Here is a 27978-nt window from a genome sequence, read left to right on the forward strand (position 1 = left end):
AAAACTTTAAATCTTTTAATCCTTCTCAACTTTAGTATCGGAGAAAGGTTTTTAAAGCGTGCGTAGGTGATATAATGTGAATGCCGGAGTCCTGCTGCTGGGTTCGAATTTGGCATCTGACTCCTGGAAGTCAAGTTAATCCGTCATGAAGCGGGGGCAACAGTAGGGCCACCACGGCCCCGCAGCAAGCACTGGCGCCGCGTCACGGCCATTCCTCGAGCAGCAGCGGAGAATCCTCCGGGCGGGGGAACCCGAGTCCCGCCGAGCTGGAGGCCGCAGGAGCCGCACGGGAGCAGGACGAGGAGCCCAGGCCCGGGATGTAAGTTTGGGCGCCCTTCCCGGAGCCCGACCCGAGCCTGACCGTCGGGCACTGGCCCAGGCCAGTCTCGGCGGCTCCTCGCTGCCCCCGCCCAGGGCTCACAACTCAAGGCAGTGCTGGGCGTTTGGGGAAACAGACGAGAAACCCGCCCGCCGGAACCTCCCCACACGTCTCCCGATTTCTTGCGGTGGGACGAGCGCAGGTTCACTGACCCCGGTGCCCCGGCCCCCCCGGCCGACGAGCCCCGCCGGCCCCGCGGCAGCAGCCTCTTTCCCGGGCCCTCTTCGGGCCTCGCGGGCGGGAAGCGACGACGCGGACGGCCGGACGCACCCGGCCCGGGACCTGGGGTGCCCGCGGGGCGCGTGTGCTCGATGCTCCGCGGCTCCCGCACGTCTCCGCCGCCGGTTCCCCCCGGGCCGCGGGCCGCCGGCGAGGGCTGGAGAGGGGCGCGCCCCACCGCCCTGCGCCGCCCGTCCAGGTGCCCCGGCCCCGGCTCGTCCGGCGCGCGGCACGCTCCGCTGCGGTGAGAACCGCCCGCACACCCGGCCTTTCCGTCCGCCTCGCGGGACGCCTGTCTCCGGCCGCCGCCCCGCCCCGAGCCGTCCTCCCGGAGCCGCGCGCGGGAGCGCAGGAGGGAGCGGCCCCGGCGCCTGGGGGCGGCTGCGGGAGGGACCGGAACCGCGCGCGAGGGACCCGGGCGCGCCCGTCCTCCCAGCGCCCGCCCCGGATCGTCCCGCGCCCCTTGTGACGTCGCCGACGCCGGCCTCGGCCCGCGTGGGATGCCCTCGCCCCCCCCCGCGCCGGCCCGCCCCGGCCCCCGGCCCCGCCCGCGCCCCGGAGCCGCGAGGCGTCACGCCGCCCCCACGCCGGGGGCCCGGGAGCCGAGGGGCGGCCGCCGGCGGATGCTGAGGTCCGCGCGCCGGGGACGACCGGGCACCTCCCCGCGGCGGCCCCGCCGAGCTCCTGCCCCCCGCGCCGAGCCCGCGCCCCCGCCGCCCCGCGCCGCCGCCGCGCTTTCCTGCTCTCCTCGCCCGCCTCTTCCGTCTCCGGAGGGAAGCGCCGCCGCCGCCGAGCCCCGCGCAGGGCACGCGCCCTCCTCCTCCCGCGCGCCCCCGCGTCCCGCCCGGTCTGCGGCCCCGCGTCCCGCCGCTGCGGAGGCAGGTGAGTGCGCGGGCGCCGGGCGGCCCCGAGCTTCCCCGCGCGGGCCCGGCTCGACCCCCGCGCGGCCGCGGGACCCCGGAGACACGGGGGTGGGCGAGGCCCGCAAACGGCTGCGCTAAAGCCGGATGGTCCCGAGCGTTTCCGGGGGGGGCGGGCGGGGTCCCCCAGCAGGTGCGGCGCAGCGTCCGGCCCCGCCGCCCCGGGGATGCTCGTGCGGCCGCGGGGCTTCCGGGAGGCCGCGCACCCCACCCCCGGCGCCGCACCTGCGCGAGGCCGCACCGCCCGGTCCGTCCTCCGCCGGGGAGAGGCGGGCTCGGGCCGGGGCGTCCAGGTCGCGGTGGCCGGAACGCGAGGGGACACTCGACGGGGTCTGGCCGGATCGCGGGCGCCGTTCGACACCGAGAGCATGGGGGCGGGTGGGGAACCCAGGTTGTTTCGTCCGGGGTGAAGAGTGCATGTGCACAGTTAGGTGTGCGTTTTGGAGGCTTCCACCTCTAAAGCTAATTTTAAGGCGTCAAATAAGCAGGACTTTGCCCACTGTGCGACCGCAGTTGACTTCAAAAGAACGGCGGGTTAACGTGGCGTGGACAGACCACTCAGGAATCCCACACGTCGAATAAACATTTTTTGGGTCCTTTTCCTGTTATCCCTATCTTTCAAATCAAACAAGTTTAAGGATCAGTCCTACTCAGCCCTGTAACAGTCTAAGGATGAAAATAATCCACTGAACTACCATTCACTGATGCATTAGCTAAGTGACCTCATTTTTCACTTTAAAAATAGGAAACATAAAGGAAAAAATGAAAAGGAGTGGAAGAGTTCCTTTCTCAACAAGTATTTGTTTGAATTCTTATTTATTTATTTATTTAAAAATATTTATTTATTTGACAGAGAGATCACAAGTAGGCAGAGAGGCAGAGAGAAAGAGAGGGGGGAAGCAGGCTCCCTGCTGAGCAGAAAGCCTGATGCAGGGCTCCAACCTAGGACCTTGAGATCATGAGGGGAGCGGAGGGCAGAGGCTTAACCCACTGAGCCACCCAGGTGTCCCTGAATTCTTACTTAGAAGCTACTTTATTTTTAAGCTTTTGTGGATTTTTCTACTACTCCTGTAGTTCTTGGTCATGAAGAGGATTGCATAAGGTGCATAAGGTTTACACTTTTTGCATAAAATAAGCTACCATTTCTATCCATGCTTTTGGACTAAACCACCACGTGCTTGGAGATTGTGCCTAGAATTGCCATTTGGTGTAAAATATCTCATTACAGATTTAAACTATAACTATACTTGTGCTAGTCCAGAAAGAAAATGACATTAGACATACAAGGACTGTGATGAAAGTTATAAAGTTATTCATTATATATGTACTTCTTTTATTTCTGTCTCTGATAACAATTAGGAAATGTCTTATTCTACTTCATCTTGTAGGGAAAATTGTGTAAAAATAATTATGTTTTATAAAGTGACTAATAAAAACAAATGTTTTCATTTATTAAAGGTGAGGACAGTATATATGAGAACTTTTTCTAGGTGTGTCTCCTTCATAAATGTCTTTGTTAAAATACTTTTCATCTTGTAGTAAAGCTAATCAAACTCTGTACATCGCTGTTTTTGTTTGGTTTAGAGTTTAGAAACGAGAGCAGAGTTGCTTTTTGCTTCCCATCTCTTGTGGTTAGCGTAGTTTCCCAAATTTGCCTAATTTAAAAAATTACCTCAGGTGGTGGACGGCTGGGGGAGGGGGAAATGAAAGTGGTTTAAAAAGACTCCAGGGTTGCAACTTGAGACTTTCTGAATGAGAATCTCTAAGTTTAGGAGATGATGATACTTCAAATAGGCGAAATGATAAATTTTTTTAAAAAGGCAAAGCTGGGAAACACAAGTGGGAAATACCGCAGCTGTGAGGAAGAGCGGACATAACCCCTTCTCATTCCTGTGCATAGAATGTTCTTAAATGGAAGCTATGGGTTTACTAATACGATGATGGCGCCCATTTAGGAAACCTGAAACTTTTAGATCCCATTGTAGTTCGGCCTCCTGGTGATTGAACCTAGCAAACATTTTTGCATGTTTAGTCTCTTTTATGTAGTATGCAATGTTAGTTCAAGTCCTCTAATGTTACTGGAACCTCTTCTTAATGGGCTTTTAATGTAGATTCCTGTGACTAGTAAACCGCAGCAAAATACCATGCTTGATCATTTCTCTTTCAGAGAACAGATTTATTTTCTACTCCTTTTGTGCTCCTAACTAGAGAAGACAAGCTCGTAAATTTTAGTAACTTATTTAGAGCTTTTATTAAAATGACCTAACCCCATCCAAAAAAGAAAAAGAAAGTTTTTGGGGAGCATAAAATATGATCAGTTTTATATAAAAACAAATTAGCAAAAAACAGAGTATTAAACATCTATGAAAGAATTTGTTAAGATGAATTACCACAATGGAAAGGGTCAGAGTTTTCTTTCCTTTTCTTCTCTCTCCATTCCTTTTCTTTATTTCTCTTGTTTTCTTTTGAGGGGTGGAGAGGGTTGTTTGCTGGCTTGTTTTTTAATCAATTAAATATTTAAAATCTCCTAACAATTATCCGAGGTTAAATTAATGTAAATGTTTGCTAACTTTATCAATAGATACTTAAACCTGTCCTTTACAGAGCGATGATGGTAGGTTTCCCACAGTGCTAATGAGAGTTAAAACTACTAGCAAAAGAGTTAAATTCAAATGACCAAAGGAAACTGGTCTTTAATATTGCTAAAGGAGAGCCTAATTTAATTACAGTGATGTCATAATTTTTCATTATCTGTTGCTTTTTAAATAACATCTGATCTTCCAAATTCTGGAACACTTCTCAGGGTTTTTTTCAGGAGTTCGCAAGAATCACTTATAATCACAAATAATCCCAGTTTGATCTGGGAATAAAAGGTCGGTTTTAAGAATATGGCTGATGGTTGGGGCACCTGGGTGGCTCAGATGGTTGAGCGTCTGCCTTGGGCTTAGGTTATGATCTCCAGGTCCTGGGATCAAGTCCCATGGCTGGCTCCTAGCCCAGTGGGAAGCCTGCTTCTCCCTCTGCTTGTGGGCTCTCTCTCTTTCTCAGAGGGATAAGTGAAATCTTTTAAAAAGATATGGCTGATGGTTAGCATCATTAATAAGGGAGCTAGAAATAAGGAATCAGATCAAGAAGATAAATATTACCCAGCGTAGACAGTTATCCATGGTGCAGGATTAGCAAGAATGAAAGAGAATTTAGTAGATTTACATATTGGCTCTACTGAAACATTTATGTCTTTTTACTATTTTGAACTTTTCAAATAAAAGGACTATATTCTTTTATTCGTGTTTCTTTAAAGGCAAATGTTACATTCAATATTGGGTATTGATTTATTCAACACTAATAAATATCTGTTAAAAATCAACTTTGCCTCTACAAAGTAGAAGTAGAATGACACGAGGTGTCCTGCTAAACCCAGTTTACAAGAAATTATACATAATATGACCTATGACCTTTGCTTCCCTAATAAGATAATGTATTTTGGTCATGTTATTTTGTCATTACAGTAAAAAAAAAAAAATAGCCATCTTCCAAAAAATCTGTAAAGAACTCCTTTGAATCACATTCTCCAACAGCTATAATCTGAAAACTTGGATGAGTAATCCCTTACAGATGAATTTGGGTGGAAGACAATCCTTTTAAACATGTTTATCTCCAATGAACTAGAAATCAGTTGACTAACAAAACTCCCGCTGTGTATCATGAGGAGATGGAAAAAAAACGTGTATCCTGCTCTCAAGGGATTTATAGCCTAGTCGAGAATAATGGTGCCCACGGGCTGGCTTGGATGGGGGGCTCAGGCCCTCATAATGTTCATTAACCCTCTGCCCACACCCAAACTACTGCATAGGAACATAGAATCTCAGTGTTAAAAACCAGTGCGATTCTGTAAAAAATCAACCTCAAAGCAACAGCCGACTGCTCTTCTTTCAACAATTTATGCCCCTTACCCACGCCTCGTTTTTTCCACTCAATCAACAAATATTTATGATGCCCTCATTAGGTAGATGACAAATGCTAGCAGTTTTTAAAATGTACATTTTTCGGGGCTTCTGGGTGGCTCAGTCGGTTAAGCATCTGCCTTCAACTCAGGTTGTGACCCCAGGTTCTGGGATCGAGTCCCGTGTTGGGCTCCCTGCTCAGTGGGGAGTCTGCTTCTCCCTCTGCTTCTGCCCCTCCCCAGCCTGCTGGTGTGCTCTCTGCTCTTTCTTGCATGCACACACACTCTCAAATAAATAAATAAAATAAAAAATAAAATTGCATTTTCCAAACCTATTAATTTTATTTTTTACTCTTTAAAAATTGTAGTAAAATAAAATTTATTATCTTAACCATTTTCAAGTGTATGCGTCACTGGCATTAAGTGCTTTCCCTTTGCTATGCAACCACTATCCATCTCCAGACGTTTTCCCTCATCTCAAACTGATACACTGGACCCATTAAACAATAACTCCTCACTCTCCTCTTCCCCCGGCCTCACCAACCACCATTCTACTTTCTGTCTCTACAAATTTGACTACTCTGGTTACCTCACATAAGTGGAATCATACAATATTTGTTCTTTTGAGTCCGGCTTTTATCACTTAGCATAATGTTTCTAAGTTTCATCCACATTGTAGAATGTACCAGAATTTCATTCCTTTTTAAGGCTGGATAATAGTCCCCAACCTCTTTTATTTGGAAAATAAATGTAAAGAACAGGGAAGTTTTGAACTAGAACAGACCATAGAAATCATCTCCTTCCAACTCTGTGTCCTTCCTTTCCTTTCTTTTTTTATGTTTACAAAAATAAGGAACACAAGTCCCTTGTTGGGGGACTTGGGACACCTGGTTGGTTCAAGGCAAGCAGAGCCCAAGAACCAGCTTTCTTATGGCCTAAACAAAAGCTCTTCATACCAGGAAGCCCAGGTAGACAATAAAAGGCAAGTGTTAAATGAGTTGGTGCCAAAAGTAAGTGTTGCAGGTGTTCAGAAAAAAAGATATTATTGAAAAATGTTACCTTTGAAAGGAAACATTGAGACAGATTTGAAGAGTATTAAGACTAGATTCTAATCAACAATTACCACAACTATAAATTGTATCCTACTGGAAAAGATTCTTTCTACAAGTCCTACATCTGCTGTCTTTTCCTTCTGCCTTGAAATATACATTATACATTACGTTTGTATTCTTAAAAATATGTATTCTCCAGTTAAGATAGTTCCACTGAATCTGCTATTTTTCATGTTCTGTGGGATTTCAGGCTACCTTTGTGACACCACGGTGGTTCTGAACACATCCCTGACCATGTATATAAAAATGTAAACATATAGTTGAAACTCAGCAGAAGGAAAACAGTCTAAATGGATGGAATTTCTATTTAGTGAAAATGTTCCAAACTACGGAGAAGAGGCTAAAAGGGGTCACTATCAGATTCAAAAGTATTTCTGAATGGAATGCTTTTTCCTAGTTTTCGAGTGAGTTCTGGAAATCTTTGCAACTTCATGCAAGCGTCACGCTAAGGTGGAGCACTACTTAGATGCGTTTGCATTTGTTGTTGTTGTTATTCCCAGCATTTCATTTGTTACAAAGAAGGTGATATAAGTTGACCCTTTGCTGACCAAGGCCCATCATTCTTGGTTGCAATAGCCATAGGATTCCCTGTTCTACTTCTCAGTGACAAAGGGGACACAGGGCTGACTGGTGCACCTGCTGTTTCCTTAAACTGTCAGATAAAAATCCGCTGAGCGATGTTCCCTGTCCTCAATCTAGATCTACTGAATCAATATATCCGAGGGGAAAGTCTAAATATCTGTATTTTTTTTAAGATTTTTATTTTTACTTTTATTTATTTGACACAGAGAGAGAGAGAGACAGCAAGAGAGGGAGCACAGGAAGAGGGAGTGGGAGATGGAGAAACAGGCTTCCCGCTGAGCAGGGAGTGAGATGTGGGGTTTGACGTGGGACTGGACCCCAGGACCCTGGGATCATGACCTGAGCTGAAAGCAGACGCCTAACCCCTGAGCCACCCAGGTACCCCTGAATGTCTGTATTCTTAACAAGTGTCCCAAGGAGTTTTTGGTCTTCCTGATTTGGAAAACGCTGCTTCAGCGCAAGATCCCATTTGTAAGTTACTAGAACATTGGAAACAGGACATTTTTGTGGTCTCTTGCTGTAAGCAGCACCAGTGAGCAAAAATATGGACCACTGTGGTGCGCTAGCAGCCTTGATAGAGCTACGGGGAGGCAGACTCATCAGCTTAGAAGTAGACTGTATGTCAAGGGCACCTGAAGGTCAGGAAGGAGGGAGGGAGAAATGCAAAGGTTAAGTAGATGGATTTACATATCCCATATTTAACATCTTTTCTAACAAAACCAAATTAAACTTACTATTTTGGTCTTTAATCAACTGCATTAATCTTGTCGAGAGAGGTCACCCTAGATGACGAGCGTCACCTCGGACCCGGAGCGGGCACACAGTGTGCTTCAGGTGACAGTCATCCAGGTATGGCTTCTGTTCGTTTTTGTGAGTGCGCACGGGATACGTCAGTAAGTGTGGGCCCACACGCCTAGCGGCACCGGGTAATGTGATAAAACCCAAGTACAGTGAACAATACGGCGAGGACGAACTCTGTGTTCGCAGAGCTAAGAGCCCACACATATCGAACGCCTCTCACCGTGTGTGCTTAGCGTTATAGGAAACCACACGCACCTTTAAATCTCCTGCCAGGCAGAGCACAGATAAGCAAACCAATGCGCAAGTGTTGGTGAGACGGGCGACAGATCCGGCCTGCCTCTCTGCTGCCACGGCCCAGGTGCACGAGGCAAAGGAAGGTCCGGAAGGGCTCCAGAAGGATCAAGCCGTTGAACAGACTCCTCTCTTGCTCTCTCTCTCTCTTTTCCTCCCTCCACACACATACCTTTTAAAATACATCTTATCAAATTAGAAATACAGGGAATTCACAAAGTCAACCTACTCATGTAACTATCACTCAGACTCAGACTTACCAGTGCCTAAAAGCCGCTTCCTATCCCCCAGTCAATAATTCCTCCTCCCTCTCCAAGGGGAGCCGCCACGGTGACTTCCTATACCATAGGTTAGTTTCACCTATTTTCTTTTCTTTTTTAAAAAAAGATTTTATTTATTTATTTGACAGATCACAAGTAGGCAGAGAGGTAGGCGGGTGAGGAGGGTGGGAGCTGGCCCCCCACTGAGCAGAGAGCCCAATGCAGGGCTCGATCCCAGGACCCTGAGATCATGACCTGAGCCGAAGGCAGAGGCTTAACCCACTGAGCCACCCAGGCTCCCCTCACCTATTTTCAAACTTCAAATAAATTCAACTGGACGGTATACACATATTTTGTGGCTGACTTTCACTCAGCTGTTTCTGTGGGATGCATCAACTTTGTGGCCTATAGCACTAATTCATTCGTCCCATCCCTGCCTGGTATCATCTTACGTGAACATGCCACACATTATTTCACCTTCTTAGCCGTGATTGTTTGCATTATTCTAGTGTTAGATCATTACAAATCACACTACTCGTAAACATTCTTGTGCGTGTCTTTTAACACATGCAGGAATTTCTGTTGGATATATGTCTACAGGGAAAATGATTTCCAACACCGACTTCACCAATTTCATTCCCACCCTGGTGTAGGAGTCTCATTGCTCCACATCCTCACCGAAACTCGAGATTTTTAGACTTCACATTTGAGCGATTCCATTGGTTATCCATTGGTACCCTGCTGTGACTTTAAGTTGCATTTTCCTGATCACTAATGAGGTAGACTGTCTTCCCATATGTTTGTTGGTCATTTGAATATCCTCTTTTATAGAGTTATCTGTTTAGATTTCTTGGCCATGAACTGATTATGAGAGGGTAAGTTAAACATCAGGCATAGAAGGCAGGGGACAGGCATCATCAATCAGAGGGAACAGCATTGACAATTAAGAACCTGCCCAGAGCAAGGGCGTAAATGGACAGACAGTGGGAAATCAATTACTAAATGCTAAACTTAGAACCTGTGAACTGATGACAGCAACATCACAGATCGAAGCAAAATAGCACCAGAGGAGGACAGATGGTCCCACACCGTACAACTTGATGGATCTGAGACATGTTGGACAGTCGAGTACCTGAAGGTGAAACATGGGTCATCCACTGGAAAGGTAATGTCATTTCCAGCGACGAAACGGTCGTGTTTAAATGCCTAGTGACGCCGGAGGAATAGTTCCGGTCCGGCCTGGGTAAAGGGTAGGCAGCTGCAAGCTCCCGGGCGCGGTCAGGAGAGGCGACACAGCGGGTTGGAGTTGCGGGCTAGGCCTCGCTGGCTGCTCGGCTGAGCCGACGGACACCCCAGCACTGTGTGGGCGCACTTCTGCCCCCTTTCCCTTCCGCCAGGGCGGCCGTCGCTGTCCGCACTAGTCCTTAGAGCAGCACCGAGTAAGGGCCAGAGCCGGAGCGGCCAAGTGCGCTTCCCCGGCAACAGCCACGTGTGCCCCACGGAGCCGGGGCGGCTGCTCGGCGTGTGCCCGCCGGGGACACTCCTGACACCTGCACCCCCGCGACAGAGGCCACCACACACACCACTCGTCAGCACCTGGGTCTCTCCTGGGAGTCCGGCGGCCTCCCCCGGCCGCAGCGCTGTCCGGCAGGCCCGCCACACGGTGGCTTCACCCTGTCCCTCCTCGGGGACGAGTCCCGCTGGGAACCGGGGGCTTGGCTGATCCCTGCCGCCCGCGAAGAGGTGGGCTGTGTCTGAGCCGTGGGTTCTCCGCGGGAAGAAGTGAGCGTCCTGCTTGCTTCCTCCCGAGAGGGCCCTGCCGTCCTGCCGAGGGCCCCGTCCACGTCGGCGTCTGTCACTGTGCCCAGAGAAGGACATGGCCGGCCTCTGGCACATCCGGCCTCTTCACACAAGAATGGACTCACTTGTCCCCGAGTCCCCACAAACTATCCTGATAAAATGTCCCCCGACGGTATTTCGATCCTGCCAAGCCCCCCACAGACGGTCTCCTGTGAGCCAGAGTCGTCCTTCGGCCTCCGGGAACCAAGTTTTCCAGCCCGTCGCCCGGACACTGAAGCAGTCAGACCTGCCCCACATAAAGGAACCTCATTCTGGGTCATTCCACGAATTACAAGTAGCTCCCAGCCTTTGGGATTTAATGGACTAGCAAATTTGCAGAAAAGATTTCGGCGACCCACATAAAATCGCCAGCCTCTTATCTTCTCTGGTAAGGACACGTGCCGGTGGTTTCCGTGAGGTTTTATTGAAAAGCCCTCGCGGGCATTTGTGATCCACTATCTGCAAAGTCTGCGCTGGGTGCTTTTCCAGAAATACCTCATTCGATCTTCACAGTGTTCTGGATACGTAAGTATCAGGTTCATATTACAGACGAGGAGAGAGGCTCAGAGGGGGAAGGAAATTACCTGATGCTGCACAGCTAGTTTATAGCCAAGCAAGGCTGTGAGCCCACGTTTGTCTCCAAAAGCCTGTGTCTTTCCCACTTACTATTTATCACATCTGAAATATGTATGTACCATTCAAATGTCACTTTTTTTTTTCAATGCATCTGGACCTCTTTTTTTTTTAATTTTTATTTATTTATTTGACAGAGAGAGAGATCACAAGTAGGCAGAGAGGCAGGCAGAGAGAGAGGAGGAAGCAGGCTCCCCGCGGAGCAGAGAGCCCGATGCGGGGCTCGATCCCAGGACCCTGAGATCATGACCTGAGCCGAAGGCAGTGGCCTAATCCACTGAGCCACCCAGGCGCCCCTCAAATCTCACTTTTTAAAGATTTGTTTATTGGAGAGAGAGCAGAAGCTGGGGGGAGAGAGAAAGGGACAAGCAGGTTCTCCGCTAAGCAAGGAGCCCAATGTGAGTCTGGATCCCAGCACCCTGAGATCATGACCTGAGCCAAAGGCAGATACTGAACCACCCAGGTGCCCCTCAAATGTGATATTTATTTTTAAGATTTTATTTATTTTAGAGAGAATGAGAGAGAGACAAAGCACGGGAAGGGGAGGGTCAGAGGGAGAAGCAGACTCTGCTGGCAGGAAGCCCAGTGCGGGACTCGATCCCGGGACTCCAGGATCATGACCTGAGCCAAAGGAAGTCACTTAACAAACTGAGCCAACCAGGCGCCCATCAAATGTGATTTTAAAAACAGTGCTGTCTTGATGAAATGACAGAATGGTTAGGAATTAAAATTGAGTTTTGTCTGTGTAGAGAGATCTGGGCTTCCAGGAGAAGTCTTAAGAGCATTTTTGCCCACTTCAATTTATCCAACATTCCTCCAACTAGAGATGAAAAATCCCACAAAAGTTAAAAAGACAATTTCTAACTGATGTTGTGATATCCTTATGTTAATATACATTTGGTCTGAGATGGTGACGAACGTGACTTCTTTAAACCTGTTCTGATCAGGGGTGCCTGGGTGGCTCAGTCAGTTAAGCGTCTGCCCTTGGCTCAGGTCATGATCCCAGGGTCCCGGGACGGAGCCCCACACTGGGCTCCCTGCTCAATGGGGAGCCTCATTCTTCCTCTGTCTGCCACTATTACCGCTTGTGCGTTCTTGTTCTCTCTCTCTGAAAAATAAACTCTTTAAAATAGAAATAACCAAATACGCCTTTAAATATGTTGTCAGAAGTAAGGCTTATGAGAGGTCATTTCAGTGTTCACTACATCATTAAAGATTCGGCTTTTAAAGGGAATGGCTCCTAGTAGGAAAGACGGACTCACAGAATTAAATTTATTGACCATATAAGTGGGGAAGAGTATCCTACTCCATTTCTGTTTGGCCAGAAAACAAAAGACACAGGAGTAGATTTTGTTGACATTTGCTAAAATTATCAAGGTCTCTCTTTTTTTTTAAAAAGATTTTATTTATTTATTTGACAGAGAGAGAGATCACAAGTAGATAGAAAGGCAGGCAGAGAGAGAGAGAGAGAGGGAAGCAGGCTCCCTGCCGAGCAGAGAGCCCGATGCAGGACTCGATCCCAGGACCCTGAGATCATGACCTGAGCCGAAGGCAGCGGCTTAACCCAGTGAGCCACCCAGGCGCCCTCAAGGTCTCTCTTTCAGGAGAGGCATTAGGGGATAAGGTGTAGCCCCCGAAATTTGCATGTTGAAGCCCTAACCCGCAGTGCCTCATGATGTGACTGTATTTGGAGACACGGCCTTCAAAGAGTAAGGTTAATGCGTTCATATAGGTGAGTCTTAACCCAATCTGGTGTCGTTTTAAAAGAGGAAGGGACGCCAGGAATGCTCGTGCACCGAGGAAAGGCTGTATGAGGACACAGCCATCTGCACGTCACGGAGAGGGGCTTCCAGAGAAACCAGACCTGCTGACACCTTGCTCTTGGAACTTCAGAACTGTGAGAAGAGTAATTCTGTCGTCTCAGCCGCCCAGTCTGCGGTAGTCACGGCAGCGCTAGCCCACTAACCCAGGAGGCACCGGGTATCGCGCGTGAGCCAAGCTGAGGCAGCCAGTTCAGAGAGACGTCAGTAGACTATGACAGATGAGATTTTATTACCCAGGAAAGACGCTAAACCTCAAGGTTTACCTTGAGGATCAGGGGGAGAAAAGATTTTTTTAGGAAGGAAGTCCATGGTCAGATAGCAATTTTTAATAGTCAAACTAGTGGCTGTTATCAGCTGGGTGTGTTTCTCTACTTTTTTGCTATATAATGTGCCTTATAATAATAATGTGCTTATGATTATTTACCCAATAATGACTCCTTTCCTTCCAGCTAAGAATTTATGGAAGAATTTTATTGGCTGGAGTGCGGCAAACAGGGAGGGCTGCCGCTTCCCTGGGACTCGAATCTCTACCCCGTCACTTCCTAGCTGGGTGACTCGGGGCGAACTACTTAACACCCTCATCTTGGTTTCTTCATCTGTACAATAGAGATAGGAGAACCCTCCCATAAGGTGGTGTGAAAAGTAAATGACTAATATATAAGAAGTGCTGAGAAGGCTCCGCGTACAGGAAGCACCGGGTGCATGCCGGCTGTTAATTTCACCTGGGCCTCTCCGCACTCGGATGACGGGTGGCGGAACCGCTGTGCCTCGTGGTTCCACAGAGAAGTCTTCCAGCAGGTGCCGGCCCCCGCGGACCTGCCGGCGTGGTGGTAAAGAAAAATGAGCCGGCAGGGCGCCTGGGTGGCTCAGTGGGTTAAGCCTCTGCCTTTGGCTCAGATCATGATCTCAGGGTCCTGGGATGGAGCCCTGCACCAGGCTTTCTCCTCGGCGGGGGGCCTGCTTTCCCCACCCCCACCTGCATCTCTGTCTACTTGTGATCTCTCTCTCTGTGTCAAATAAATAAATAAAATCTTAAAAAAAAAAAAAAGAGCCGGCTCGAAGAACAGCAGCTTTTAAATCTCAGTGTTCAACATCATCTAGGAGGCTGACCAGAGTGCAGATTCCCGGGCCCTGTCCCCAGAGATTCTGATGCACCAAGTTGGGATAGAGCCCAGGAATCTGTCCCTTTAGTGAGCCCCTTGATTAATTCTAACGCAGGTGGTTCTCAGATCCACTATTAAGAAATACGCATCAAAAACAATTTCTTCTGGATTCAAAGCTATTAAATTATGGAAAATGTCGTAACTTACTAATCACAAGTCTATAATAATTTCATTAAAAGTATTTGAAATGTTTATGTAAAACTAACTTTGGTCAAAATGAGTATGTAGACTTGCTTTTAAAAGTCATCTGAAAATGGGGCGTCCAGACGGCTCAGTCAGTTAAGCGTCTGGCTCTTGAGTTTGGCTCAAGTCGTGATCTCAGGGTCCCGAGGTCGAGCTCTGTGTTGGGCTCAGTGCTCAACGCAGGGTCTGCTCGAGAGTCTTCTCTCCCTCCTCCCTCAAGCATGCTCTCTTTCTCTCTCCCTCTCTCTCAAAAATATATAAGTCTTTTTAAAAAAATCATCTGAAAGATAGTTTCTGCAAGTGTTAGAGTTACGGATAAACCTGAAGAAATCGATCATCAAATGCAGACCTCAGTTTCTCCAGTTTCTCAGTTTCTCCAGGACAACTTGAGTTATCCCTGTTGTCTCAGCCCAGAGGCCCCCTGGGGGTTATTTATGGTCTTCACGAACTGAGCTGAGGGCAGATGGGGAGAGAGACCTGAAAGCAGCTTACAGACAAGCAGGGAGAAGCAGGTTCGGTTCCTCTGGAAGAAATGGTTCATTCAGCCAGAAAGTAGCAGATGATTGTGCGAGTTAGTCAGAAAACTTTGCGTGCAGCTAGTGATAGTCGTGAGAGGTATTTTTAGGGAGCCGGGACCCTGAGGACAAATAGTGCTGGGCTCTGTGTGATGCGGGAGAAAGCTTCACAGTACAACAGCCCCGTGTGCCTAATAGTAAAGGAGGGTGTCTCGTTTTTATTCACTTTCCTTTTCTTACTGTCGAAGCTGAGTATGTTTTCTCATGGTGGTTAACCCGTAATCTTAAGAAAACAGCATTTGGGGGGCAAACTTCAGACAAAGCAGCTGTGACCATTCACAATTAACTCCTAGAGTTCATTAATGGGATTTACTTTTTATTCTATTTATTTACTTATTTATTTAAGAAGGAGAGTGTTAAGAGAATAGAATAGAGAGCCTGGGCTTGTGTGTAGGACTGACTCCGAGCCCTGCCGTTTGGTCTTGTGCAAGGCCGCAGAAGTTACCCAATCTCTCCAGGCTTTGCTGTCGTGGCCGTAAACCCAGGCTGACGCCTTCACAGTAGTTCTCACAACGACTGCGCGTGCTAGGCCTGTGCAAGCTTTCCGCCCAGTGTGGCTGCCTGAAAAATGGGAAAGGTCTGTCTCCTAATTACCCAACAGCCATGTCGGGGTGGGACAGCGAGCCTCTGAGGAGCCAGGACTGTGCAAGTCCCAGCGAGCCGCCTGCTTTCATTCATTCTTTGGACTTTTGCAGCGCCGCAGCAGCGGGACTTTTCCCTCCGCTTCAGAGGGAGGCGGCGGGGGCCGGGCTGGCTGCTAGCCCAGGAGCGGCCGGGTCGGACCGGGCCGAGCAGTGCTTGCTGGCCTGGCGCCTCGTGCTTTAGAAAGTCGGCCCCAAACCCGCGGCTGAATCCCCTTTTGCTCTTCTCTCCTCTGCCCCAGAAGGACAGAAAGTGCCCCTGCAAGTGCCGCGGAGTGCGTGCTCGTTCCGAGGTCACCCAGGACCTGGGTTTCCCTTTTAACGTCGTGCTCTGTCCACCTGTCGGTGTGGGGGTGTCTCACGTCGGGTCCCCAAGACTCTGCTGCCCTGAGAACTCGGTTCTTTGCATCACGGAGTTTGGAGACGCAGCGCACGTTTGGAGCTTTTCAGCGGGGGGTTCCGAGCGTCAGCGCCCTGGGCTTCCAGCGAGGCGGTGCCGGACACCGCGGGCTGTGGGCCGCCGACGGGGACCGCACGCGGGTGACCCGGGGACCGCACGCGGGTGACCCGGGCCGCCGACGGGGACCGCACGCGGGTGACCCGGGCCGCCGACGGGCACCGCACGCGGGTGACCCGGGCCGCCGACGGGCACCGCACGCGGGTGACCCGGGCCGCCGACGGGCACCGCACGCGGGTGACCCGGGGACCGCACGCGGGTGCTCCGCGGTGCCGGCCACCCTGACGCCCCGCCCTGAACCGCCTTCTCTTTCGCCTTCTCGCCTTTCCAGCCCGCGGCCCCGGGTGCTGCTGCTCAGCGGCCGCTGCGAGGTCGGAAATGTCCGCGGTCCTGCGGGAGCTGCTGCGGGTCTCCGAGAAGGCGGCGGACATCGCCCGGGCGTGCCGGCAGCAGGAAGCCCTGTTCCAGCTGCTGATCGAAGAGAAGAAGGGGGGAGAGAAGAACAAGAAGTTCGCAGTTGACTTCAAGACGCTGGCGGACGTGCTGGTCCAGGAGGTGATCAAGCAGAGTGTGGAGAACGAGGTAAGGGAGGCCAGCGAAGCTGACTGCAAAACCTTGCCTTGTGATTCTTTCAGTAGAATAGTATACTCTCTCCCTTGTACAGATTTTATTTATTCATATGACAGACAGCGATCACACGTAGGCAGAGAGACAGAGAGGGTGAAGCAGGCTCGCTACTTCAGCAGAGAGCTTGATGCGGGGCTCGATCCCAGGACCCTGGGATCATGACCTGAGCTGAAGGCAGAGGCTTTAACCCGCTGAGCCACCCAGGCGCCCCGCATACTCTCTCTTTTTCCCCTCCCACCTCAGAATACTAGCACCTACGATTCTAATAAACAACTCGGGTTCCCCCCTGCCTTGTTTGACTATAAAATTACTAAAAATGTTCACTGCAGAAGAAATTAAAAATACAGAAAAGCAAATACAGGAAAAAAATTTACCATTCTGACAGCTGAAGAGAAACATTTGGATATGGAACTTTTATTTATTAATGAGTTTCTTTTTAATAAATAATACACATTCTCAAGAAAATAAGCAAAAATAAGAATCCTTAATCCTATCCCTATAGAGAACCACAGCTGTGTTTTACTAAATATTGTAAGGACAGTTTCCTTCTATGCGTATTTGTGTGCATGGTACATAGAATTTATCTCAGCAGAAATGGGAACATTTATTGACTTCTTTTTTTTAACTTGACATATCATGTCCCACTTTTTTTTTTTAAGATTTTTATTTATTTATTTGACAGAGAGACACAGTGAGAGAGGGAACACAAGCAGAGGGAGTGGGAGAGGGAGAAACAGGCCTCCTGTAGAGCAGGGAGCCCAATTTGGGGCTCGATCTCAGGACCCTGGGATCATGACCTGAACAGAAGGCAGATGCTTAACAACTGAGCCACCAGGCACCCATCATGTCCCACCTTCTGGTGTAAACTTTTATCTAATGGTTGCCTCCGTTATGAGCTGCTACTGTCCTGAAGACTGAAAATTCCCTTTTATTCTAATAGAAAATCATTGTCTATAACTAACAATGATTGTGATTCTAGGTATCTTAAGCTGGCTGGGAAAAGAAACTACTCATAAGTAGTAATAACAAGTAATAACACCAGCAGATACTTAAGAGTCCTTACTATGTGTCAGGCCCTTCTAAGGGCTTTAAATATATTGATTTATTTAACAATTCTAATAATTTTATGAGGTAAGAATTATTATTCTGATGTAATGGATGAGAAAGGGAAGCACAGAGAGGTTAAGTAACTTGCCCAAGGTTGCACAGCAAGTGAATGGCAGGAACAACTTTTGAACACAGGCTGACTGACTCCAGAGTTTGCACTCTTTGCGATACTATGTTGCCTTTATATGATAATCTAATAATTACACATTTTTTAAAGATTTGGGAGGATAGAACTTTATGGCAGAAAGCACTACAAAATATTGGAATAGCTTCTATTGAAATTCTCAAAACATTGGGAATCGTACGGAATCATTTAAGTGAATTATTGACCATGAGCAGGAAGAGATAATAAATGGTCCCTTGAAATCTCTACAAACTACACTTTGTCATACCCTGTAGTATCTAGCTCCAATAAACAAAGTAAATTTATTTTTGTTACTTATCAAGGTAGTCGGGTACCAGGGATGGTTGAGCATTTGAATTAGAAACATATCATTAACTTGTATTAGTTAATATTTGCCCCAAAGCCCTGTGACAAGCTCAGCACTTGTTCAATCCTAAAGTATATGACAGGACCTATGAACAAAGAAACGATGTGCACTTTCGGCTCCCTAAGACCTCTCTGTTTCATGACCCTTCTATCCTGTAACCTCAGAAGCGGGTCCTTAAGACTTGGGAGTGGAGCCGCAGCCCCTGCTGAATGGGCTCATTGGCAGCCGCCGGTGACACGCACTGTTCTTCAGAAGGGAAAAACAACAAGTGGTTGTGGGCGCTGTTAAAATTATTGGCCGTCTGCAAATGACTGAGTTCAAATATCTGAAGCATTTCCTTGCTTTTGTTTCCTGAGAACATCACACACATCATAATTCAGCACACAGCCGGAGAAAAATTATCTTTACTACAGAGAGGATCAGAAGCAAAATAGGTGTGAAAGCTTCCTGGTTATACAGACGTGAGCGAAGTTTCTTCCTGAGCTCCATCTTTTTTCATTCTATGTTGATGCATTAATTATCAAAGTCTTTCCCTTCTGTTTTTGCTATGGTGCCTTCCTTGCTGATGTCCAGTGACACCTCCCACAGCTGAAGAGAACACCTGAAAATGAAAGCAAACGCTAATGTTATCCTCTAAACTTAATTAGCAATCGTCTTAAGTACTGGGCAATGCTATTAATCCACATAAGTAGGGCTGTTGGAGAGCAGCAGTTAAAATATCTCCTTGTAAATACGCTAGTTCTGTGGCCCTGAGAGGGAAGGATGAAGTGTCCAAGATCCGGCAAACTTGGAAGCAGACGTCTGCCGTGATGGGGACTTCCTGGAGGGGCGGGGAGCAGGAAGATGTTAGGAAATTAAGTACTGAACCACGCTGACTTCACTTTTTATACTTGGATTGCTGTCTGGAATTGTAAATTTCTTTTTTTTTTTTTTTAAGATTTTATTTATTCATCTGAGACAGAGAGCATGAGCAGGGGGAGAGGCAGAGGGAGAGGGAGAAGCAGGCTCGCCGCTGAGCCAGGAGCCCGACAGGGGGATCAATCCCAGGACCCCGGGATCAGGACCTGAGCCAGAGAAAGACACTTAACCAACTGAGCCACCTGGGTGCTCAACATTGTTAATTTCTGAATTTCAGATCAAGTTGTGCTACTTGATTTGAAGCACAAAGGGAAAATACAGTCAGAATTGAACACATATGTGGTATTTGAGGGAGTTTCCTGTCTGTTTTTGTTTCGTCTGTGTTTTGTTTTTTGGTTTCTTTGTCATACTCTGAATCATTCAGTTTCCAGGCTTGGGAAAAAAAGTTTTGGGAGAAGAATCGAATGAGTTCACTAATGATTTGGGTAAGTAGAAGAATTTGAATGTATTTTTATAACTTAATTATCATATCATATTCTAATTTTCAACAACATCATGAAATAAATGAATGGGAGCCTTTCATGTAAATAACATTCAAATGTTAAGCTTCTTTCAGCACTTCAGAATATCATGCCTTTTAAGTTAGAGAGAGGTAGTATCTTGGAATTATTGAGCAAGTCCACATGTATTCTTTTAGATATAAATCTGTAGCTCTTTTTTTTTTTAAGATTTTATTTATTTATTTGACAGACAGAGATCACAAGTAGGCAGAGAGGCAGGCGGGGGGGGGGGGGAGCCGACTCCCCGCTGAGCAGAGAGCCCGATGCGGGGCTCGATCCCAGGACCCTGGGATCATGACCTGAGCCGAAGGCAGAGGCTTTAACCCACTGAGCCACCCAGGTGCCCCGAATCTGTAACTCTTAAGATAATACATGACGAGATTTGGAGAAGTTCATGGCCCTTTGAAAATCTAACCGAAGCTACAGATGCTCTCAGGAAGGTGCACATTACACATGACCATTTTAGGTCCAAATTTTAAGCCCATTCATGGACCTTCTGGGGAGTCGGCAGACTGTGCCTGAGAATCGAGAGAGCCCCATCTCTGAAATACTGTGTGTTCCTGAGCAAAGAAAACTTGTTCACCTCATCGGTTCTCTGATCTCAGAACCTCTGTAAAAGGAGTTGAGTTAAACAAAAGGTTCCTTTTAGCACCAAGTTTGAACTCTTCTTAGATTAGTTTCCTGTGGGCCAGGTTCTCCATTGATGTACCTCCCCATTTCCCAGATGGTAGAGAGACAAATATCAAAATCTCTGATCCTTTACAGCAAAACAAATTATTTTACGTTTACCTGGCTGTTTTGTTTGCTGAATGGTAGAAGATTAAAATAGTGAACTTTATCATTGATCATGTGACCCATAGTTCAACATCTAGAAGCACAGTTGCAAAGGAAAAAACTAATTTCTGGATTAATGCTGGAAGATTGTGCCCTTCATGGCTATGTATGGCGATGCAGTTAGTTCTGTGACTCTCAGAGAAATCTCACTGAGATTTCTAGTCTTCAGGATAAAAAAAGTCTGTGACTAACTAATAAGAAAAAGGATAAAAAACCATCTGTGACTAATAAGAAATCCAATGCTTGAAATCCTGTGCTCGGCTACCTCAAAACCAGTTACTTTACTCTTTCATTCATGTAGAATTATAGGGACAAAAGTCACTCCACATGCACGTTCCTGAGACCCTGAGGGGAGAAGGGGTCAGCGGGAGCATGGGACGGGGAGGCGAGTGCAGGCCGGAGCCGAGAGTGGATGTTTGCAGAAGGAGTTTGCATTTTGCAGACGTGATGGGAATTCAGTGGAGAACTGGAAGCAAAAGGAGTGACGTGAGAGGATTTGCTCCTGGGATTGATCTGTGACTTTTCCTGAGCCCCGAGTCCGGGCTTGGTTCCGTGGCAGTGACTAGCCTTAACACTCCCCAACTTCGGCCGTTTCCTGTGATTTGGATTTAACTCCACTAAATGCAGTGGAAGGTTTCCTGCTGATTCAGAGGCATCACTGTGATAGATTCATACTGTGCTTCCCGACCCGAGTGAGCACCCGAGTCCCCTGGGGGTCGTCCGCACTCGGCTGTGGGAAGGAGCCGGAGGTCCCGAGTGTCTGACAAGCTCCCGGGGAGGAGGCCGACGCGGCTCGTCCTCGAGCTGGCCGGGCTAGCCGGGAGTTCTCGCTTACTTGGCACGGGAGTGCCGTGTCCTCTGCGTTTTCCAACTTTCTCTTCCCCACTGCCGTCACTTTCTGGTGCTGTTCATTTGCCTGTTGTCCAGCCTCTTCCGTCACTTTTGGTCGGAGCTGGAAACCGGAGGAACCAAGGGTGTAAGAAGCATGTTTAAGTGGGGCTGGGTCGGGTAGCTCGTGTCACCAGGAGCCCCGAGCTTCCGTCCCGACTCCCGGCGGGGCTCACAGAGGAGAGCCAGTCGTGCGTGTCCCGTCCCCTCACACAGTCTGCTACGTGTGACGACGAGCCGCGCTCATCTTCCCGTACTCTGCTGAGCGGAAACAGTTTTTAGTTAAAAGCAGTATCCTGGAGGGAGGCAGAAGCACTTGCAGCGCTTTTATTCTGCTGATAAAACCTCTTCTTTCCCACAACGCACCCACCCATTAACAGGCTGACCGATATACATTAAGAAGCAAAAGGCAGAAACCATAAATATCCAGGACTCAGGGTTCAGGGGTTCTTAAGTGGTTTGCGAGCCCCTTGGACTGGATACAGAATTGTGTGCGTGTGCCCACGGGGACATTTTTCTGGGAAGACAACGTTTTTGATACTGGGAACCCATCCCTCACTTCATGTTAGGTGTGTGTGTGACTCGGGGGCAGCCGTGACCTTGGCAGCCCCCGGCGTGACTCTGGCAGTCGGCCGGGTCAGGAACCACGCGTGTGACCGTGCCGGCCTCACCTGATCTGAGTGCGCGGCTCTACCCCTCCCCATCCCTGTCGTTCTCCTCTCCGGAAACTCTGGAAGTGTGGCGGCTCAGCTGGTCTTTGCTCTAGGGGAGAAGATGACCGTGAGGCTGTGTCCGACGGAGCAGGAGACAGCCGAGCTCCTCAGCAGAGTCCTTGGTGGCAACAAGTTGGCATCCGAAGCGTTAGCCCGGGTTGTTCATCAGGACGTCACCTTTGGCGACCCGGCTCTGGACGCGGTGGAGGTCGACATTCCGCAGGACACCCTGGGGATCTGGGTGGACCCCATCGGTAAGCCGCGGGGGGCGCTCGCTTTCCTGTGTTCTCAGCGGTCCTTCGGCGGGGGGAGGCTTGGAGAAATGAGAACGGAGCATGGGGCTGACCTGTCCCCGCAGCCTGTGACGTTTTAAGGCTGGGAATGAACCGTGAGGAGTTGAGGCGTGAGTCGCCCGTGCAGGTGCATTTGTGACGTCTCGGGAGCGGGTGTGTGTCTGTGTCGCACATGCGGCACCGACAACACGGAGTTAACTCCTCTTCGGGAGACTTCGGGGCCAGGCCGCAGGGACAGCGGAGTGACCGAGCCGCCCCCGTCCCCGGCGAGCGCACCTGCCGGTCCAGGACGCTCGGCTCCGCAGACGGTCCCGCGTGCGCTCGGTCCGGATCGTCGGGGCTTTAAAGAGCCACGAGATCCCGGTTTTAACCACCGACTGCCGACTGGTCCCACAAGCAAACGGGCGGAACCACCGCGCAGACGAGCCAACGCGCGGCGAACGGGACTCGGTCCGCTCGGGAGCCTCGCGGTCTCCACCGTCGCCGTCCGGGCCTGGTGCCGCCTGAGCCCTGCTGCGCGCTCAGCTTCAGTGGGGCTGTGTGTGCGGCCGTCGGCGGAGCCTCTCGTCTTCGTTCCCACTCGCCCGGGTCCCCCACCCACCGCGACGGGGCCACCGCGGGCAAGTGCCCCCCGTCCCGTCCCGTCGTGCGGGCGCGCTAGAGCCGCGAGCGCGAAGTGCCCTTAATCATCAGGAGTCGTCGCAGGTTCATCAGTGGGTTCCGTAGGCAGCGGCTGAAAACCCTTCCCAAATCGCCCGTCACTTAATGGTAAATTACCATGAGTTGAGGTTTCTGAGGGATGGGGTCTCCCATTTCTTGGTTCTCGCCTGAGCGGATTCTGTTAGCCAGCGGTGTGGGTTTTTCTGCGCCTCGCACCCTTCACCGGGTGTGAACTCACCGGGTGTTGGCCGTCAGCTGCGGGCACGTGTGTCTCTTAAGGAGAAACCTGGCTCCTCGGCTTTCTCCACAGGAGCACCGTCCGTTTCCTCTGTGTGTGCCGTCACGGCTCTTTCCCTCTTCTTTGAGGGACCAATAAAAACCCATAAAAACCCATAAAAATAAAAATAATAAGGTAATTGCACCCCTGAGAGCTTTCTGGAAGGAGGTTTTCCCGTCCATCCGTATTATAATTTGCCCTCTGGTTGGTAAGAGCTCTAAGGAATCCCACCAGTCCCGAGTCATTAGCTTCTAAGTTCTTTTGACCTGTGAGGATTATCTGAGTGCTTCTCAGAGGCAACGTGCTGGGTTAGACTCCACAGGAACCATAGACACGTCCTCTCACTTTAGGACTTCCCGTAGGGCTGGGGAAAATGGAACTCGAGCATCTTAAACATGAAGCGCAAGAGGTCAGAGAACAAGTCAATACAAGTGACACCCAAAGGTGACATGTGATTGATTACTCTCAGTCTGTTCAGCTGCTGTGACAAAATACCACGGACGAGGTGGCTTAGAAACAACAGAAACTTCTTTCTCAAAGTTCTGAAGGCAAGTCCAAGATCAAGGCGCTAGTGTGGTAAGACGAGGACCCTCTTTCTGCTTCGTAGCCGGCAGCTTCTCGCCGTGTCCTTGCATAGCACAAGGGATGAAGGATGTCCCTAGAGCCTACTTCATAAGGCAGTAGTCGCATGACTAAGGGTTCCACCCTCCTGCCTTAAGTGCCCCCAAAGGCCTCACTGACTAATCCTGTCCTCTTTGAGGGGTTAGAATTTGGGGAGGACACACTCAGACCACAGCCGTCACCAAGTTAGTGGAAAGACAGAAATGATACAGGACAGAGTTTATGGATGTATCCATCATTATTTTTGAAATAACTGCCTGAATCCAAACAAATCTGCTTCATTTTTTTCAGATTCCACTTACCAGTACATAAAAGGTTCTGCGGACGTGAAATCCAACCAAGGAATCTTCCCCAGTGGACTTCAGTGTGTCACCATTTTAATTGGTGTCTATGACCTACACACAGGGGTGCCCCTAATGGGAGTCATCAACCAACCTTTTGTATCACAAGACCTAAACACCCTCAGGTAAAAGAGTATTTCTGGTGTATTGTGGTTTGGGGAAATCACCCCCTCAGCTTTGGGTATTTTAGTCGGGATGGTCCCTTGACATGACATTACCATGACTTGGTACCCTGAGGTGCTCCTACTAAAGTCTGCAGGTTTGAATTAAAATTCTTTTTCTTTTCAATCTCGGGTTAAATATAATTTGGGTGGGGGCTAGGCACAGGCTGACAGAAACTTTTAAAAGAAAGTCTGTCTTGGAGGAAGCTTAGTTTAGCCTTTGGAATATAGCAGTCCTGTTCCCCGTTTTCTAGAATCCATTCGAAACCAGATTGCTAGAACAGTGGTAACAGTCTTCTACTACATTTGAAGCAAGGTAGATGCTATCCCTATACAGCCAAGTCAAACATTTAGGCAATTTTAGAAGAAATTCAAAACAAATACGAAAAGTATCAATCGAAAGGTGAGTGAGTATGACCAAGATTAGACCCTGACCGTGCCCCCCCCCCCAACAAATCCTGCCTCTCCCCCCTCCCCTTTGCACGGACTCCGGCCCAGAGCCCGGAGGTGGCCAGGCTGTCCGTGCCGCTCCTCCCCGGCCTGCACGTGGGTCGACCCAGCACGTAGCACAGTGCAGGTGGACGTAAACGGCTTTTCTTCTGTGCTTTCAGCTTTGAAACGGCCGTATTTTTCCATGTCTGTATGACTCCACGTTTTTACTGAACTTTGACTTGTTTCATGCCACTATGATTTATTCTTTTTTTTTTTTAAGATTTTATTTATTTATTTGACAGAGACAGATCACAAGGAGGCAGAGAGGCAGGCAGAGAGAGGGGGGGAAGCAGGCTCTCTGCTGAGCAGAGAACCCGATGTGGGGCTCAGTCCCAGGACCCTGAGATCATGACCTGAGCCGAAGGCAGAGGCTTTGACCCACTGAGCCACCCAGGCGTCCCAGATTTATTCTTTAATGGACATATACTACACCTCTGCAATCTTGACTTTTTCTTCCCCTCTACCCTGCCTTCTTTCAAACTGCAAACGTGTCTCTGGTATCTTTAAAGAGTTATTAAGAATTAGAAAGATCTGGGACGGGAGGCAGACATACCTGTGGCCTAGAAATGGCTGCCATGCTGACAACAGTCAGCAGGGCCGATTCCGGAGTGAGGGTTTCTGGATTTCCACGCAGAGCCCAGCACTGACGGACGCACTCACAGCTCTGTTCCCTGAGGCCTGCTCCGCTCTCTGTAAACAGCATAAAGACCGACTCACTACAGTTAGTTAAACTCGGAGACAGAAGCGCTGTTGGTGGTGGTGTGGCCACAGAGCATGAGTCCCTCTTTCTTGGTGTTAAAGCCAAAGTGGGACTGGTGACTGAGACGCTAAGAAGGGCTCAGCAAATGAAGAAAACCCTGTAAGGATGTAAAAGATTTGCAGGTTGAAAAGAGAGACGGTTGATCTGCTCATTTTGTTCCCGATTTAACTTGAAACGCCAAAAGTGGCAAACGAAATTCTGCTGTGTTCTTGGAGGCCAGAAATCCCAGGGCTCTCTTCCCATTGCCCTAGATCACCTCTCAAGCCCGCAGCAGGGGCTCCTAATGGCTCAGCTGAGGAAGCATCTGCCTGCAGCTCAGGTCAGGATCTCAGGTGCCTGCAAAGGAGCCCGAGCACCCCCCAACCCCACGTCATGCTCCCTCTCTCTCTGCCCTTCCCCCCTGTTCTTGCTTGCTCTCTCACACTCTTGCTCTCCCAAAAACATAAATAAAATCTGAAAAACAAAACCCCCAGCATTCCTGATCTGCAGCGACCCGCCAGAAGCGTAAGAAGTACTTTTACAAACGAATGAGCTACTTGCTCTGTTTCTAGGCTTCGGGCGTGGAGACTGACTGCGTTATGTATTTTCATATCATTACGTTGGAAAACGACGTGAGTAGTACAAACAAGCGTGAGAGGCTTCCTCTCCCAACTGAAACACTGTCTTCCGCAGGTGGAGAGGACGGTGCTACTGGGGCCTTTCTTACTTGGGGACCAACATCCATTCGCTTCAGCTTCCCGACCCCAAAAGAAAGAGTAGTGACACGCAGAGCAGAGGGACGGAAGATGCCAGCTCCGAGGGCCCATGCCCCCACGGGCTTTCAGCTGTCATCAGCACGAGCGAGAAGGACACCATCAGAGCTGCCTTGGCACGTGTGTGTGGCGAGCGCGTGTTCCCGGCAGCCGGGGCCGGCTACAAGAGCCTGTGTGTTGTCCAAGGCCTTGCTGACATTTACATCTTTTCGGATGATACCACGTTCAAGTGGGACTCGTGCGCTGCTCACGCCATCCTGCGGGCCATGGGGGGCGGGATGGTGGATTTCAGCCGGTGCCTGCGGGCGCAGGCCGGGCCGGGGCGCGACTGGCCGCAGCTGGTGTACCACGCGGGAGACGAAGGTGCCGCCGGCGTGGATCGCTGGGCCAACAAGGGCGGACTGGTGGCCTACAGGTCCCAGAAGCAGCTGGAGACGTTCCTGAGCCTCCTCATCCCCAACCTCACCCCTGCGGATGCGTGCACGTAGGCGGACTCTGTCCTCGTGGCTTCAGAACCCAACCGTGAAGCAGTTTCCCGCGTCTCTTACCTTTGGGAGATCGCTTCGTCCTGTTGATGGTCGGGCTTCTCCCCCTTCTTGTGAGGAGCATTTTCCCCTGATGTGTCCATAGGACGTTCGTTTCAGTGAATGAACCACGTCCGTGCAGCAGCTACACAGCTGCTTTTAGCCCGGGTGTTGTGCCGTTCGTGTGGCCTGGGACACTTCAATAAAATAGCCAAGAGGAAGAATTCCGGCTGCCTGAGTAACACTCCTCTACGCATCTAAATCACGAGTAGAATGTCGCTGAAATATTAGGGAGAACGTAAGAAAAAGCTGTGCTTGGATTCTCTTTCCTGTCCTGAAGGGAAAATCTGCAGCTTTAGCCTTTGGCAGAACATTTAGAACCTTGAATCTGATGCATAATTTAGCCAAGTTCATGTACGTTCAGTCTTCTTCTGCTTAAGAGAATCATAGCCTGGAGCACTGTGTGTCCCCTCCTCCTCTCGCTCACAGTCTTTCACATGGGTGCACGCACGCGTGTGCGCGCACACACACACACACACACTAATATTCTCTAATTCTAATATCCTCATAGACACGCTCCATTTCTATCACCAAGGCAGAAGGGGATAAGGAGGTTTCTGCAATTCCTGCAGTTTTTACTCTTCAAAAACCAGGGGTAGAGCTAAACACAGGCAGTCCTCGTGTTTCCTGGAGCCCCGCAGGATGTCCTCTGAGGTGGACGTGGACCTCTTTTCCTGTTCTCCTGAGCGGCCTTGGTAAAGACCCAGGCCCCCATCCGGAAGGATCCAAGGCTCAGCTCTGATTTCTTCCTGCCTTGCGCCCTCTGGGGGCCGAAGGATATTTCTGCAGCATTTTCTATTTCTCTATAATTAGAAAGGAATGAAAATGACAAACTCTTTTTGATAGTCTGGTGTTGCAAACAGCAGATTCAACAATTGTTGATAAACTAGTTACAGCATTTAAAGCTATCATTGTGTTTCGTGACAGATTGTTGGCTCTCAAACTATATATTCTAAGCACTTAGAGTGTTGTCTTAAAGGTTGATTTTAAATAAAAGTGAGGTCATTCTTCACAAACCGCATTAAAAACAAAAGCCAGGGGCACCTGGGTGGCTCAGTGGGTTAAAGCCTCTGCCTTCGGCTCAGGTCATGATCCCAGGGTCCTGGGATCGAGCCGCGCATCAGGCTCTCTGCTCAGG

General features: G+C 49.4%; 1 protein-coding gene across 1 annotated transcript; it reads left to right on the plus strand.

The window, feature by feature from the left end:
- The first annotated feature begins 974 nt into the window (after nt 1-974).
- Nucleotides 975-27943, plus strand: INPP1 (inositol polyphosphate-1-phosphatase). The gene is made up of 6 exons (XM_046018801.1): nt 975-1480; nt 16153-16403; nt 19329-19389; nt 21953-22153; nt 24042-24216; nt 26177-27943. The coding sequence occupies exons 1-6, from the start codon at nt 1099-1101 to the stop codon at nt 26742-26744; spliced, it is 1638 nt and encodes a 545-aa protein (XP_045874757.1). The 5' UTR covers nt 975-1098; the 3' UTR covers nt 26745-27943.
- Nucleotides 27944-27978: the final 35 nt, after the last annotated feature.

The sequence above is a fragment of the Meles meles genome, chromosome 9, assembly GCF_922984935.1.
Source record: "Meles meles chromosome 9, mMelMel3.1 paternal haplotype, whole genome shotgun sequence".
Taxonomy (NCBI): domain Eukaryota; kingdom Metazoa; phylum Chordata; class Mammalia; order Carnivora; family Mustelidae; genus Meles; species Meles meles.

Bases quoted from the DNA above. Each gene is read 5' to 3' on its own strand.
- INPP1 (XM_046018801.1), top strand. From the start codon at position 1,099: ATGCCCTCGCCCCCCCCCGCGCCGGCCCGCCCCGGCCCCCGGCCCCGC. The intron at 22,154-24,041 runs GTAAGCCGCGGG...CATTTTTTTCAG, and splicing joins GATCTGGGTGGACCCCATCG to ATTCCACTTACCAGTACATA. The intron at 24,217-26,176 runs GTAAAAGAGTAT...TGTCTTCCGCAG, and splicing joins CAAGACCTAAACACCCTCAG to GTGGAGAGGACGGTGCTACT.